At 39.9% G+C, this 18053-nt stretch overlaps 1 protein-coding gene across 4 annotated transcripts in view; it reads left to right on the plus strand.

Annotated features, from left to right (window-relative positions):
* The window catches only part of klhl29 (kelch like family member 29), a 409128-nt gene that overhangs the window by 385198 nt on the left and 5877 nt on the right, over positions 1 to 18053 (plus strand). For all 4 annotated transcript variants that reach the window (XM_033648442.2, XM_033648445.2, XM_078173676.1 and 1 more), the window contains one exon: positions 11563 to 11707. In XM_033648442.2, the coding sequence (XP_033504333.2) occupies positions 11563 to 11707 (145 nt within the window). The remainder of the gene's footprint in view (positions 1 to 11562; positions 11708 to 18053) is intronic.

Raw genomic sequence — 18053 nt, forward strand, 5'->3', positions numbered from 1 at the left:
AATCAACCTCTGCTGTACCTGTGTTAGTTTAATTTTGAATGTCAAATGTTAGCATGCTAACGCACTAAACTAAGGGTAGTGAACCTGGCAAACATTACATGTTATCACGCTGACATTTAGCTCAAAGCACAGCTGTGCCTACAGTCTCACAAAGCTATTAACATGGCCGTGGACTCTTAGTCTTGTTTTTAAATGTCACGGCGAATATAAGCCCTTGCTGGGCTTTTGTCCTCTGCCTGTTTTATTAACTAATTTCGTCTAAAGAAATAGGCCCCTTACAGAAACTGTCCACCGTGTGTTCTATGGAGTAACTGGGACACTGCTTTTAGAATAATAAAGAATCATTGAGGAGATGTGGGTTAATAATATTTTTTAAATTCTATTCACCTCTGTTACATCATGGTGGATGCAGATACTAAAGCCCCAGAAAACTCTGCTGTAGATCTAACATCTTTCTCTATATAATATAATGACCTAATAAGCAATGGTCAAAGTTGTAATTTAACATTTAGAAACTTTATCTGCTTCATCACAACAGTTAGGTTTGATCAGATTTGTTTGACAGTAACTAAAAATAACTCACCAACAGTCATGAGATTCAATTGTGACTAGACTGGTGATTGTGGCAGTTCATCAGTGGTTCTCAACAAAGGAGTCTGGCTTCAAACAGAGCACAGATTAAGGGTGCTTTCACACCTGCCCTGATTGGTTCAGTTCAGTCAAACTCAAGTTCAGAACCAAACTCAGTGCGGTTCATTTGGGCAGGTGTGAACACAGCAATCACACTCATGTGTGCACCAAAACAATCGGACTGAGACCTTCTTGAAGAGGTGGTCTCAGTCTGGTTACAAACGAACTCTGGTGCGGTTCATTTGTGGTGAGAAGGTGTTCCGACCTGGATGTGAAGCAACTGCAGTCACATGACACATTGTTTGGGTTAAACATGAGCATGTTACAGTCCTGGAGGATTATTAATGTGCACCTCCTCCTGTACTGCCTTAATATGCACATTCAGCACATCCAATGCATCAAAACATTGTTTTCTAGTTGGAGCCGCACCTCGTTTTCAAACTGTATGGTTTGACTAAAATGAACAATGACAGCAATATAGTCCACGATGAGCAGCGCTAAAATCAACCTGCGTAGTTGTCCCTCCATTGTGACATTAGAAAGTGTCACATTTATCTTGCAAGTGTACTCTTCTTCAACGTTTGCTTTACTTCCTGGATTTTTCTGACCAATCAAGAGCAGCTTTCTCACACAAGGCATTTGATCTGGTCCACTTGTAAATGCTGCCGTGAGAACACAAACCAACTCTAGGTGATTATACAACTTTGTAACAACATGAGACCCTGATTCAGACCAAAGAAGACGACTCTAGGCCTGAAAGCAAGTTTCACTTTCAGTTCAGTACCCTTTCGGAAATGGTTGTATGTTTAGGAAGTCATGAGCATACGACTGGATAAATGAGACTTGGATTGTACTGCACAAGTTGTGTAAGGGTTTGTAAATTAATGTTTTGATGTAGTGGACCCCTATGACTTCAATTCATCAAGAATTTTCTCAGTTTTTGGATTCTTCGTTCATCATGGAGGCATGTGAGGAAAGTTTTCCGCTTGAACGGGGGGAAGTATTCCTGCCCAATTAAAGCAAGTTTAAAGATTATAAAGAAATAAATTTACAAGAATGACCAAACTTTTATTTACCAGAAAAATGTCATTTACACTAAGAAGCTAATTCAGAAAACAAGGTTTCAACTATTTGCATGGTTAGAAACCTTTAGATCTAAGTGAGATGCTATTTCATAATTTGGGTGAAGTAAACTTTGGAAAACAAATTTAAAAAGTCTCTTACTATGTCACATCTCTTCCCACATCCACATGGAAACACACACCACACTCCACCCAGCCCCCTCCAGTATTCACCCAGCGTCCTGCTGACAGACGTGGACTCCAGGGTCCTGCACCCAGACTGCTCTATCGGGAAATTGACAGCAGAACAACTACTCGCACAAATGACGTATCAGCCGAACGTGCGCGTGGGTTGAGAGCACCATTATGGAGGTGGAGGACGATGAGGGTGAAAAGCGATAGAGCAAGAGCGAGGTGGAGAACATGGAGTGTTTCCATAGCTACCTAATTGGACCCCCTGCCCCCACCCCCTTCACCTGTTCTCCATTATACTTAATTAAAGGACATTGTCCTCTTTCGCTCCCTCTGCTGTTTCTGGCTCGTCATTTCAGAGGCTGCTCTTATTCTCCTCGCACCACATAAAAAGGACATTGTGTGAAGAAGAAAAAAAAGTTTTTGCTGCTCCAATTACCTTGTTGTAATCTTATCTAAGCTCCTGGCAGCAAGAACTGAAGCTTCTTTGTCCTATTTCCTCCTGTTCCCTCGCACGCTCTGGTGGGACGCAGGAAGCTGGAGAGGATACCCAGCACCTCATCCTCCGTCTTTCAGAGAACGTCCCGTGTTTATTGTTCTACCTCCGCCTGTGACTGACCGCACATTTCCACATCCCTGTACTGCTTTGTGATGACGACTGCTGTTTGGGAATCTTTATCAGAGACAGTGGTCTTATCTGGATCTGTAGCTACAGTGTACAGTATTGGTATATCTTAGTGATATATTTGTGTTATCGTAGTGTTCCAGTTTTATACAATCAGATATCCGCCGTGTTGATGCAGGAATCAGATAGGAGAGGATGTGAGGGAAGGTGTTTGTTTAGACAGCGGCCGCAAATTTCATCATAGCCGCGTGTTTGTGTTTTCGCTTGTTTGCCGTCCTTGACCCCAGCCTGAGGGGTCCCAGACTCGGTGACTAAGCTGTTTTATCAGAGTGTGAGAGGCTGCGTCAGCCCGTGTTGCCCCGCAGGCACAGCTGTACTTCTATCACCGCTGCGTGTTAAAACCTTGTTTTGCTGTCTTTTCTTTCCCCCGCCCTTCCCTTTATTCATGTTTTATGTAGAGTGTGGTCAGTTGTGGATTCTTGGCTGAGTTTTGTAACCCTCAGAGCTGTGTAACCAGACAAAATCCATTGTGAGCCTCCAAGAATAGCAAGGTTGGTCTCAGAATTATAACGTTTTCATCTAACACAGACTGTATCTCAATGTTGTTTAAGCAGAAACAGCTTGTTTTCCATGGCGAAAAGCCAGGGGGATAAGAGCAGAAGCAAAGTGTCGGAGAGATGTTGAACCCCCACAGCAGCCCTTTGAGGCTCGCCAGCTGAGAATGAGGTATACCTGGATGACTTCTCCAAGCACTCAAACCCCGCTGCTTACAGCGGGTCCACGGGAGAGAGGCAGGCAGCGATGGTGAGAGTTTCTGTGGGGAAAAAGAGAGAAAGGTTTTTCCTTTGAGAGCATCCTGTTATTATTCTGCCTCAGGCGCCGAGCAGAGAGAAATGAGTGTTCTGTGTTTATGGGACCTAACACAAAACATCATGTACACACCGTTATGCTGGCACACACACACGCGGGCTCAGAAAGACAGGCAGAGGCATATCAATGAGATGAAGAAGGTAAAAGAAGAAAATAAACACGTCAGGCAGAATGTGAGGAGGACCAATCAGTCGCGACTTGTTTCTCAAGGGCTGAAATTGAAGCTGACTCCTCTGATGGTTGCAGTGGAATTTCAGATTGGATTTCAGTATGTGTAAATGACTGCGAGGTGGTCGTATAACTTATGAAACAACTGCACAAAGTCACTTAGACGCTGAAGTCTGTGTTTTTTGGCTATGATAGCAGCATGGATGGCAGTGTCTCTCTGTTGGTCGGTCAGTCCATCGCTTTGGTCCAAACTGAAATATGACATACCTCATGGTGAAAATTACCACCAAATATCTTTGAGGTTCTTGTACTTTAGATGAGTATTTCCTCTCCACTACATCACAGAGACCAATACAACATTTACTTCAGTAAATCTATCTGACAGCTATAGTTACTATTTACTTTGAATATCGAGGTTTAACATGGAACATATATAAGCTCAGTTTAGAATTAACCAGAGGTGTGGACTTGAGTCACGAAATTAATGACTTCAGACTTGAGCAAGTAAAAAAAAAAAAAATTGGACTTTAACAGCAGTGACTCATTACCTCACTTGGACTTGAGCCTTTTGACTTGAAAATACTTGATACCTTCCCCCCAAGCCTAAAGATAAAAGTATGTTATTTAAAAAGTGGTCCACAAATAAATTAATTTCCCTTCATTTCCTGAATCAACTAAAGTTAACACTATTCATTCCCAGCAAGACGACACTTAATTCACCAGATCCACTTTGTTTGAATCAATCCGACAGCATCCAATCAAGATGCAGGAGAAAATCATGAAGAACAAATGTTATGTCACTGAGTAGCAGTTGGAAAAATGATACCAGCAATACAAAAACTATACGGTCACCAAAACAAAGACCAGAACAAATGTAAAACAAAGATATGTTTGAGTTTATGGAATAAATGTATGGAATGGTTTACACATTTTAGATCTAAAAAAATATTTAAACACAAGATGGTTAATAAATATAAAAGTGAAGTATGAACACCAAAGTGTACATGAAATGTGTTTGGGATATTTGGGCAGACAATAGACCTATATAATGTATATAGACTTAGTTTCTGTCAGTTTCTTATTGCTCTGTATAATTTCAAGGGAGCTGAAAAAAATGCTAAAAGTTAAAAGGGTAGGTTTAATAAGCTAAGGCTTCAGCCTACACCTTTTTGGTCCGGTTTTGTTTCTAACCGAAATAAACCGAAATAAAAAAAAATCCACAAAGCAAAACTTGAAAATTAGATGTAGATGCAAAATCTTCCAGCTTTGTTTAACACTTAGAGTTGCACAGAGAACAGTAAGTCCAGGCCAATATTAACATATTGAGCTAATGCTTGGCTAACGTTATTAATCTGTTGTTTAAATGGCTTTAAATTTGGGAAGGTACATTATGATTTGTTCGGAATTGAAAGGTTTCTGACTTGGGACTTGTCAGTCTTGGGACTTGCCTGTCTTGAGTGCAACGTCTTGAAACTTACTTGTGATTTTAAAACACTGGCTTGGTCCCACCTCTGAACTACCTAACTGTATAAAAAGTAGTCAAAATTGTCTTTATTTTGAGCAGCTACAACATAAAATGATGCTTACACATTAATTCAAATGTAACATAAACCAACAATATAATGTCATACTGACTCTACTTCACTTTTGTACTTATACATAAGATTTTTAATGCAAGATTTGCAAGATTTTACTTATAGAAAAGTAATTTTACCCTCAGGTACTGCTAGTTTAACTTAAGTAAAAGATCTGAATACTTGTCATAGTCAGAGATGGGCAAAAATACATCAAAATGTATTTTGATACAAAATACAAAATACCCCTCAAATACATGTATCAAAATAAAATACAAAATACTAGTGCCAGAAAATGTATCAAATTAAAATACATGTATTTTGTATTTTCAAATGCAGAAAATACTTTTTTTTCTTTTTCTTTTTAGCAGCGATCCGCAGCTCTATAGGTCACTCTGTTGGTCGGTTGGTCGGTTGGTTGGTTGGTTGGTCGGTTGGTCGGTCGATCCACAAAGCTTTTTGTGAATAACTCAAAAAGTCTTTGACCAAAAATGCTCAAAATTTGCATACTGCAACTAGAGACCATGAGTAACTATACCAGAAAGAATGCCCACGATTCGTCCATAGGTGGCGCTATACTAACCAATTCAAATCTTTCAAATCTTTTTGTGAATAACTCAAAAAGTCCTTGACCAAAAATGCTCAAAATGTACATGCTGCAATTAGAGACCACAAGTAACTATGCCAGAAAGAACAACCATGATTCATCCATTAATGGCGTGATAGTAGCAAATTTGATCGCAGCTATTGCAAATCTGCGCTTGTTTTCTAACAATTTGGTGTAGGCTACCCTAAATGTTATTTATTGATTCAGATTTAGATTCAGACAACTTTATTGATCTAAAAGTAAAAAATATTGTTACATCCAATATTATAAGAATGTGTAGCCTATTATTTTTGTTTTTTGATTCGTGGAGAAAGTATTTTGAGTAAATACAAAAGTACTCCACTCAAAAGTATTTTGTTACATGTTGTTAATTACATTTCCTTGTTATCGGCCTTATCAAATACAAAATATTCAAATGTAATTGAAATACGTATTTTAAATACAAGTAATAGAAATGCTGCCCATCCCTGGTCATAGTGACATTCATGGCCCCAAGAGGATGAATCAAACATGGATTCGGTGGCTTTTCTTCGATTACCATCATCAATAATTTGGTCTATGACTAAACTTAATAACATTCCCATCAGCCTCAGCTGTACTTTGTTTTATTAATTGGCAAATGTTAGCATGCTAACACACTAAAGTAAGATGGTTAACATGATAGCATGATAGAGTACACCCACCTACATGTACCAGCCAAAAAGCCATTAGATTATTGTATGCAGGAGAGTATACACACTTCCTCCTCAGAGACCTACCCATCTCTCTAGTCGTACACCCACCTCACCAACTATCACTCCACCACTGGTGACATTGAGCCTTATACCCACTTGACATCACATGTTAGCATTGTCATTGTGAGCATGTTAGCATGCTGAAGTTTGCTTAAAAGTGTTGCTATTGCTGCTGTAGACTCGGAGGACCAGAAACAAAACACACTTACAAAGTAAGTTTATTTATACAACACATTTCAGCAACAAGGCGATACAGAGTGCTCTAAATAATACATAGAGACAAAAGAAACACATTACACTGTAAAAGGACGACAAAATACAATTAACAACAGTCATCAGTGGGCGAGAGAACAGGAAGTAGAAACAATCTTAAATTGAATAAGATAAAATAAGAATAAAAGTTAGAGAGCAGTACACTGCAGCTGGAGCTAGTGATAAATAATTATCTGATTATATAAAAGGCAGCAGCAAACAGAAAAGTCTTTAGCCTTGATTTAGAAGAATTGAGAGCTGCAGATATGTGGTACATAAAAACTAAACGCTGCTTCTCCATGTTTAGTCTTGACTCTAGGGACAAAAAGCAGATCTGTCCCAGAGGAGCTGAGAGGTCTGGAGGGTTTATGGTGTAGCAGAAGATCAGAACCATTCAGTGCTTTATAGACCAGCAGCAGAAGATTGTAATCCAGTCTCTGACAGACAGGAAGTCAGTGTAAAGACCTCAGAACTGGAGTGATGTCATCCAATTTCTTTGTCTTAGTAAGGACTCAATCAGCTGCAGCTCGATTTTTTTTTTTAAGGGAGACCTGTAAAGACACCGTAAGAGTAGTCAGGTGTAGTCAGGATTAACACATGAACAATCTTTTTAAATCCTGCTGAGACATAAGTCCTTTTATCCTTGATATATTCTTAAGGTGTAATTGTCTTAATCATTCATTCATTTTCCATAACCGCTTATCCTGTTGGGGTCACGGTGGGGGTGCTGGAGCCTATCTCAGCTGACATTTGGGTGAGAGGCAGGGTTCACCCTGGACAGGTCACCAGACTATCACAGGGCTGACACATAGAGACAGACAACCATTCACACTCACATTCACACCTACGGACAATTTAGAGTCACCAATTAACCTGCATGTCTTTGGACTGTGGGAGGAAGCTGGAGCACCTGGAGGAAACCCACACTGACACGGGGAGAACATGCAAACTCCGCACAGAAGGGCTCCCCCACCCAGGGTTCGAACTGGGAACCCTCTTGCTGTGAGAGGGGCAATACCAACCACTGCATCACCGTACCACCTAAAGCCTAGTTCACATTACACGATTTTCACCCTGATTTTGCGTCGTGGAGACTATCGTAATCTTTTGAGTGTTCATACCTGGCAACATGTGTTTCTGTCAGCGGGAGTCTCGCCAACTGCGTTACGACCTGTGTGTGCACACCACAACATTTCTCCACCGAGCCCTCGCCGACAGAGCCCCAGATAATGTGGTGATGTCACCAAACTTGGAGACGGCACATTGTAAAGGCATGGATATTCTTTATTATTCTGGCTCCAAACACAACTCGCTCCCCGTGATCCTGTGGACGCCGCCATTGTTGTTGTTGCTTGCCGGCTTGTCAGTGTTGCCAGATCTTGGGAGAGAAACAAGCAACCAGGGCTATGGAAACAAGCCCAAAAGAAGCGACTATCATGCATTTAAATAACTTTTTAGACAGATACATATAGAGGAAGGTGATGTTAAGAGAGCAAGTTCACATAAGCAACTCCACTTTAGAAACAAGCCCAAAGTCGCGGCTAATAAGCGGACCTGGCAAGTCTCAACCCTGCGGCTTGTCCTCCTCACATTTCTCCCGTCCTCCTGCGTGCTGGCATGGGACGTATCCCGCCTCTCATTGGCTGATGCTCTTTCTCAGTCGTGTCACACTTCTCCAGTTTTCTAGCATGCCAGATATCCAGTCCCAGTCTCAGACGAGGGGGCGACTTGCTCGTAGGCTGGTTCACACATGAGGACTCGTTGTGGCAGACTATCTGCCGACTCACCTCCGACCCAAGGTGGCTCTCAAGATCCTCTGCAACGTCAAAATCGCGGTGAAAATTGTGTAATGCGAACTAGGCTTAATTGTCTCAACGTGGTTGTTAAATCCAGGTCTGAGTGTAAGACTACACCAAGATTTCTGGTTTGGTCTGTGGTTTTTAACATCACAGATTGAAGCAGAGTGCTGACCTTAATCGTCTCTCTTTTGCACCTTAAACTGTTACCTCAGTTTTGTCGTTTAATTGAAGAAAATTCTGGCACATCGTTCTGAATAATTGTTTTATTAAAACCACACATAAACTAACATTTATAAAAGAAGAATGGGCACATCTCAGTCATACTTCAAACCAGGCATGCACATGGTTTTGGGAAAGATTGAATATAAGGTGAGAGATGTAACCAAGTAAAATATTGACTGCATTTATATGCACAAGTATTCCTTTTTTGCCTTTATCCAGAAAAAGACAATATTCCTTTCTAAGACAATAATTCTGTTTACATGCAGCCGTGCAGACATCAGCGTGCCCTGACATCATTTATCACATCAAAATATGGAAAAGTGGAACAGCTTGAGCCGCTTGTGCTGTGGTCTTTGCATCAAAGTAGGATTTTCCGAACTTTTCCACTGGTGGCGAACTCGTTAGACTGCACAACATCAGCCTCTTTCATTCTTTCAACCACCCTCTTGAACAGATCGGTGTTGTGGTATTTGCGCGTATCCAAAAACCTGTTGATATTCAACTCATTCATAATGTTTAAAAGTAGGTGTGGTTCTTCTCCTGAACAGAAATGTGGGCTTTTCGTTTGGGCATACATGTCTACCCCACAGCCTTACAAACAAACTGCTGGTTAGTTGGGCGACTGTGGCTCAAAGGTAGAGCGGTTCGATCCCTGGCTCCTGCAGTCCGTGTCTGTGACATGTCGAAGTATCCTTGGGCAAGATGCTGACCCCCAGATTGCTCCCAGTGGCTGTGAATGGTTACTCCGTACCAAGTGGCATCATATGGTAGCCTCGGCCACCTGTGTGTGACTGTGTGTGTGGATGGGTGAATATGATGTAGTGTAAAAGTGCTGTGAGTGGTCAGAAGACTAGAAAAGCGCTATACCAGTGCAGTCCATTTACCATTTAGTTGTGTAGCTGACAACACACCCGTGACAACGCACAGAGCTAACAGTAAACAGGCAGGAGGCCATGTGGTGCACACTGCTGTAAACACACACATATTAAACCCTAATAATATGAGCATAACCCCCACACTACAGTCATAAATCAGAACAGACAATATGCTATTTACATGACTCGAATCAAATCCAAAATATCGTCATAGTCAGAATAAAAGTGGAATATTAGTGTGCATGTAAATGTAGTCGGCGCTTGCTGTTTCACTTTGTGTTGTGCAGTCGACAGCGTTCTGTAAAATGTCAATCAAATGCGCATTTATAAACTTAAATTATTTATGGCTGATGAGTTTTATAATTCGTTTTATTTCCATTGGAGCCATCTGTTAATGATCCTTTTATTCTATCCTGGAGTGTGAAGCACTTTGTAGCCTGCTTCAATATGAGCTCTTTAAATTAATCATTGATCATGCTTCTGACGTTTAATAATGATGGTTGAGATATTACTGTGGTGATGGTTTATAGGTACATGTGATGAAGTGGTGCTGTGGGCTCTATTAATAGCCACAGATGGGCATAATGACAGCTGTTTCTGACGCTGTTGGAGGACCTCACTGATGTGACACAATCAGTGAATTGGACTTCTTCTTTTGCGGTTCGCGTTATTGACCAGTGTAATGAGTGGTGGAGTGGGCGTCTTGAGGGAGTATCAGTATGCACCAGCATGTTTAAGATTCTTTCTAACCCCTTTTATGGAGAAGTGTGGGTACAAGGCTCATGCCCAGCTCCACCATGATTGTGATTTATAAAGCAGAGCTGTGTGTGTGTGTGCAGCTTTATAAGCCCCTGGTCCTGTTGTTACAGAGCATTATGAGTTGAAGTGTAGTAGCTGAAAACATAATGCAGTGCAGCCCGCGGAGCAGCAGAGGCACCTCTCGCCTCCAGAGATGACCTGTTAATTAAACATGTCGGACTCCTTTCAGCAGCGGGAGGACAGGCAGAGAGAAAAGGGGGAGGTGGTTTCTGCTCCGCGAGAGGAGCTTTTAAAGCCTCCGTCGCCATTATTAAGGCGTCAGACGTTCCTCCTCCTGTTGCCCGTTTCCAATGAGGGATGTCTGTCCGCCGTGGCAGAAAACAGCAAGGACAGCGGCTCACGGCCAAGTGTCTGTGCATTATTCATGTTGCTTGTAAATTGGCCAGCTGCAGTCTGCTCGAGAGAAATTGCTCTGAGTTTGAAATACACTTCCTCTTCCCACACAGCAGGGCTGCTGCTCGTGAGCTGCAGGTTTCCAATGGCATTGTTCCGCACAAACCACTGTTTCATTTTGTTTCCCATCATCTATAATTCTACAGCGGTGCTGCTTCAATGCCTCTGTTTTCCTCCTGTGCTATATACTGTATCAGATTGAATTATACCGTATGCACAGTATGCAGTATCCCACCTGTTCACTCATGTATTTCCAATACATGAGTGTATTTCCAATACATGTGCACAGTGTTTTTTTCTTTTCTCTCCTTTGTGAATCTATGGATGTGCCAGGGGGCGTAATGCAATTGTGAATTATTGGGACTTAGGTAACTCTTTTATATTGCTGCCAAGCCCAAACATATTTTGGAGCAGAACCCAATAAAGCCACTGTGATTTATGAACTCCGCTTTCTCACTGGTTTGCCATCCATCCTCTACTTTTTTTTTCTCCAAAGCAATCTTGAGAATGGCACATCTGTAAAGTGATAAGGAGAATGTTGATGATGATTTTTGCATGCGGCCCGGGGACCGAAAGGGGGAGAAACAGAGAAGAGAAAAACAAATTGATGCCATTATGCTGAATGGAAATTTCTGCTGCGTGAGAGAATGACATTCAAACAATAGCTCCGTGTTTTCCTTAACAAAAATCTCTCCTCTCCCTCCCTCCCTCTCCCTCCTTCTCTTCCTCTCATATCTTTAGATAACAAATACGCCCCTGCAGTGAGTCTAAATGGTTTTATATTCATCCTGGGAGGAGCCTACGCTCGAGCCACCACTATCTATGACCCAGACAAAGGCAACATCAAGGCCGGTCCCAACATGAATCACTCTCGGCAGTTCTGCAGGTAAGAGATTATTAATGTAGCCGTGCCACATGTAAGTTTAATCCCTCAGCCTGGAGTTTGAAAGATTTTTCTAAAAGCTCAAATTGCAGGTCTGTTTTGTGTCAAGCTTCAAAAACACTCTGACATTATTACACAGCCTCAAAAAACTAGGCAGGCATCTGTCAGTCTTTGTGTCATAACACAGGTAAACGGCCGCACAGGGGAAATGTATACAGGCTGGTTAATTAAAACTTGAACAAAATGGGCTGACGTGTTTCCAACACGCTGCATTTTGGTTGTGAAACTTCTCCCTTGGTAGAAAAATAGCTTCTAATTTATGGGCTTGATTTTTACAATTGCTTGATCAGTAACGCCGTTGTCTGTCACGCTGAGAGAAACAAGGCACATCCGGTCCAATAGCAGAGACTCGGCTTGATTTAATCAACTTTCTTTCAAAGCTCTGAATCACACTTTAAACTGTGACATCACTCATTTGTATTTTTGGGTTTATTTGCGCATAGAAATCTGAGTGTTTCTGTTTAAAAAACCAAAAGCCTTCAGTGCACACCCTGAGGTTCACAGTCATGTTTTTTTAACTTGCCCGGTCAGGCAGGTGAGTCACAAGTCTACTTACTCCAAATCCATATTTACTTGCCCCTGTTCAAATTGTGTTTATGAATCCCTGCTGGGGATAGCTGTGGCTGCAGGCATTGTTTTTGAGTTGTCCATCTCATTCTGGTGAACACAATATCTCAAGAACCACTTGAGGGAATTTCTTTAAATTTCCTACAATTGTCCACAATTGTCTACTTGGACTCAAGGGTGAACTGATGAGATCTGAGTCTTTAAATGTCAAAGGTCAAGGTCACTGTGATCTCAAAAACATGTCATTGGCCATATTTCATATGAAATTTTATGACATGCTACACTATGACATTTTTACATAATTTTTATGGCATTATATACTGTGTTATGGAATAATAAAAACAATGTTTTATATGAATTGTTGTGGCAAACTATACTATGACGTTTTTTTCATGATTTTGGATGACATGCTATACTATGACTTTTTTTTCATGATTTTGGACGACATGGCTTTTTTTCATGATTTTGGACGACATGGCTTTTTTTCATGATTTTGGACGACATACTATACTATGACTTTTTTTCTTGATTTTGGACGACATACTATACTATTGACTTTTTTTCATGATTTTGGACAACATACTATACTATGACTTTTTTTCATGATTTTGGACGACATGGCTTTTTTTTCATGATTTTGGACGACATACTATACTTTGACTTTTTTTCTTGATTTTGGACGACATACTATACTATGACTTTTTTTCATGATTTCGGACGACATACTATACTATTGACTTTTTTTCATGATTTTGGACAACATACTATACTATGACTTTTTTTCATGATTTTGGACGACATGGCTTTTTTTTCATGATTTTGGACGACATACTATACTTTGACTTTTTTTCTTGATTTTGGACGACATACTATACTATTGACTTTTTTCATGATTTCGGACGACATACTATACTATTGACTTTTTTTCATGATTTTGGACGACATACTATACTATGACCTTTTTTTCATGATTTTGGACGACATGGCTTTTTTTCATGATTTTGGACGACATACTATACTATGACTTTTTTTCTTGATTTTGGACGACATACTATACTATTGACTTTTTTTCATGATTTTGGACAACATACTATACTATGACTTTTTTTCATGATTTTGGACGACATGGCTTTTTTTTCATGATTTTGGACGACATACTATACTTTGACTTTTTTTTCTTGATTTTGGACGACATACTATACTATGACTTTTTTTCATGATTTCGGACGACATACTATACTATTGACTTTTTTTCATGATTTTGGACAACATACTATACTATGACTTTTTTTCATGATTTTGGACGACAGGGCTTTTTTTTCATGATTTTGGACGACATACTATACTTTGACTTTTTTTCTTGATTTTGGACGACATACTATACTATTGACTTTTTTCATGATTTCGGACGACATACTATACTATTGACTTTTTTTCATGATTTTGGACGACATACTATACTATGACCTTTTTTTCATGATTTTGGACGACATGGCTTTTTTTCATGATTTTGGACGACATACTATACTTTGACTTTTTTTCTTGATTTTGGACGACATACTATACTATTGACTTTTTTCATGATTTCGGACGACATACTATACTATTGACTTTTTTTCATGATTTTGGACAACATACTATACTATGACTTTTTTTCATGATTTTGGACGACATGGCTTTTTTTTCATGATTTTGGACAACATACTATACTATACTATGACTTTTTTCCATGATTTTGGACAACATACTATACTATTGACTTTTTTTCATGATTTTAGACGACATACTTTTTTTCATGATTTTGGACGACATGCTATACTATTGACTTTTTTTCATGAGTTTGGACGACATACTATACTATGACTTTTTTTTCATGATTTTGGACGACATGGCTTTTTTTTCATGATTTTGGACGACATACTATACTATGACTTTTTTTCACGATTTTGGACGACATACTATACTATGACTTTTTTGGACGACATGCTATACTATGACTTTTTTTCATGATTTTGGATGACATACATACTATGACGTTTTTTCATGATTTTGGACGACATACTATACTATGACTTTTTTTTCATGATTTTGGACGACATGGCTTTTTTTTCATGATTTTGGACGACATACTATACTACGACTTTTTTTCATGATTTTGGACAACATACTATACTATGACATTTTTTTCATGATTTTGGACGACATGCTATACTATGACTGTTTTTTCATGATTTTGGACGACATACTATACTATGACTTTTTTGGACAACATGCTATACTATGACTTTTTTTCATGATTTTGGACGACATGGCTTTTTTTCATGATTTTGGACGACATACTATACTATGACATTTTTTTCATGATTTTGGACGACATACTATACTATGACTTTTTTTTCATGATTTTGAACGACATGCTATACTATGACTTTTTTTCATGATTTTGGATGACATACTATACTATGACTTTTTTTCATGATTTTGGACGACATACTATACTATGACGTTTTTTCATGATTTTGGACGACATACTATACTATGACTTTTTTGGACAACATACTATACTATGACTGTTTTTTCATGATTTTGGACGACATGCTATATTATGACTTTTTTTCATGATTTTGGACGACATGCTATACTTGTGACGTTTTTTCAAGATTTTGGACAACATACTATACTGACTTTTTTTCATGATTTTGGACGACATGGCTTTTTTTTCATGATTTTGGATGACATACTATACTATGACTTTTTTTCATGATTTTGGACGACATGCTATACTATGACTTTTTTTCATGATTTTGGACGACATGCTATACTATGACTTTTTTTCATGATTTTGGACAACATACTATACTGACTTTTTTTCATGATTTTGGACGACATGGCTTTTTTTTTCATGATTTTGGATGACATACTATACTATGACTTTTTTTCATGATTTTGGATGACATACTATACTATGACTTTTTTTTCATGATTTTGGACAACATGCTATACTATGACTTTTTTTCATGATTTTGGACGACATACTATACTATGACCTTTTTTTCATGATTTTGGACGACATGCTATACTATGACTTTTTTGGACGACATGCTATACTATGACTTTTTTTCATGATTTTGGACGACATACTATACTATGACTTTTTTGGACGACATGCTATACTATGACTTTTTTTTCATGATTTTGGACGACATACTATACTATGACTTTTTTTCATGATTTTGGACGACATACTATACTATGACTTTTTTGGACGACATGCTATACTATGACTTTTTTTTCATGATTTTGGACGACATACTATACTATGACTTTTTTTCATGATTTTGGACGACATGCTATACTATGACTTTTTTTCATGATTTTGGATGACATACTATACTATGACTTTTTTTCATGATTTTGGACGACATACTATACTATGACTTTTTTTTTCATGATTTTGGACGACATGGCTTTTTTTTCATGATTTTGGACAACATACTATACTACAACTTTTTTTCATGATTTTGGACAACATACTATACTATGATGATTTTCCATGATTTTGGACGACATGCTATACTATGACTTCTTTCATGATTTTGGACAATGTGCTATACTATGACATTGTTACGAAATTTTTTGACATACTTTCCTATGGCATTTTTTAATGATTTTTTGTGGCATATCATACTATGATAATCTTTTAATTTAATATTTTGACGTATTGACTGACATTTTTATGCATTATGACATTTTGTCATGAACTGGCTCAGGGTCCAGACAAAAGGAGGCAAAATACACAAAGGCTGGAGGTCACAAATGAAGCAATTTATTAAATAATGTTATTTTACACAACAAATTAATGAGATGTGGACAATCAGTAAAATCAGTGATGTATGCAAGTGTCAGCATGAGTGGAATCAGATTCAGAATCAGAATTGGTTTTATTGCCAAGTAGCTTTTCACATACAAGGAATTTGGTTTGGTATATTGGTGCATAACAAAGAATATAAAAAATATAGAGTAATTAGAGGCATACATATAAAAAGGAAATACTATAAACAATTAAATATAAAATCTGAATGCAAATAACAATAATAATAATAATAATAATAATAATAATAATAATATAAATAATATGTACACTGTAAACATGAATAGGGTTGTGTGCAAATAACAGTTGTGCAAAGAACAGATGTGCAAAATCAACAGAATGCAGTGTATGACAGGTGAATGACCAAGATAATGAAGAAATGTCTGACTGTATGTTAAAGGGGGGGTGGGGGGCAGAGTAGGTGAGGGTCTCTGGTCTTGTTGATGAGGCCAGCTACAGATACAAAGAAACTGTTTTTGTGGCGTGAGGTTTTGGTCCTGAAGGACCGCAGCCTCCTGCTAGAGGGGAGAGTCTCAAAGAGTTTGTGTCCAGGGTGGGAAGGGATAAGCCATAATCTTTCCTGCACGCCTCAGAGTCCTGGAGGCGTACAGGTCCTGGAGGGAGGGCAGATTGCAGCCAATCACCTTCTCGGTGGAGCGAATGATACGCTGCAGTCTGCTTTTGTCCTTGGCAGTGGCAGCAGCGTACCAGATGGTGATGGAGGAGGTGAGGATGGACTCAATGATGGCAGAGTAGAAGTGCACCATCATTGCCTTTGGCAGGTTGAACTTCTTCAGCTGCCGCAGGAAGCACATCCTCTGATGTGCTTTCTTTATAAGGGAGCTGATGTTCAGCTCCCACCTGAGGTCCTGGGTGATGGTGGTCTCCAGGAAGCGGAATGACTCCACAGTGTCGACTGGGGACTCATATAGGGTGATGGGGGTGGGCGGGGCTGGGTTCCTGAAGTCTACAACCATCTCCACTGTCTAAAGAGCGTTGAGCTCCAGGTTGTTCAGCCTGCACCAGGTCACCAGCTGGTCAATCTCCCACCTGTAGGCGGACTCGTCCCCGTCAGAGATGAGTCCAATGAGGGTGGTGTCGTCGGCGAACTTCAGGAGCTTGACGGACTGATGACTGGAGGTGCAGCTGTTGGTGTACAGGAAGAAGAGCAGAGGAGAAAGTACACGGCCTTGGGCGGATCCAGTGTTGATAGTCCGGGTGTCAGAGACATGTCTCCCCAGCTTCACGTGCTGCCTCCTGTCAGACAGGAAGTCAGTGATCCACCTGCAGGTGGAGTTAGGCACACTTAGCTGGGAGAGCCGGGATGATTGTATTTAAGGCAGAGCTGAAGTCCACAAACAGGATCCTGGCGTAGGTTCCTGCGGAGTCCAGATGCTGGAGGGTGAAGCGGAGGGCCATGTTGACAGCATCGTCTACAGACCTGTTGGCTCTGTAGGCTAACTGCAGGGGGTCCAGGAGAGGGTCGGTGATGGCCTTGAGTTGTGACAACCCAGTCTTGAAGCAGGCTGGCACATGGCATGTCTCCAGTGAGAAAATAGTGTATGGAGATGTTGCATGCTGAAAGAAAAGACAAATCAGATCAGTCAAACTAAAGAACCATGAGGGAGCTGAGAAAGCTGTAAGAGAGGGAGGCAGACTGAACAACCCAGCTTTGTAGGCTTGTAAGCTGATCAGCCCCGGTGAGCCAGCTTCCTGACGATGCGCACTGCCAGCCCCACTACCTGCAAGGAGAGGAGAAAGCACAAGCACACCAAAAAGAGTAGAGACACAGGAGGGACCTTTTTTGGCATACCATAGCGACATTTTTTCAAGATTTTGGACGACATGCTA

Source organism: Epinephelus lanceolatus, chromosome 13 (genome assembly GCF_041903045.1).
Source record: "Epinephelus lanceolatus isolate andai-2023 chromosome 13, ASM4190304v1, whole genome shotgun sequence".
Classification (NCBI taxonomy): domain Eukaryota; kingdom Metazoa; phylum Chordata; class Actinopteri; order Perciformes; family Serranidae; genus Epinephelus; species Epinephelus lanceolatus.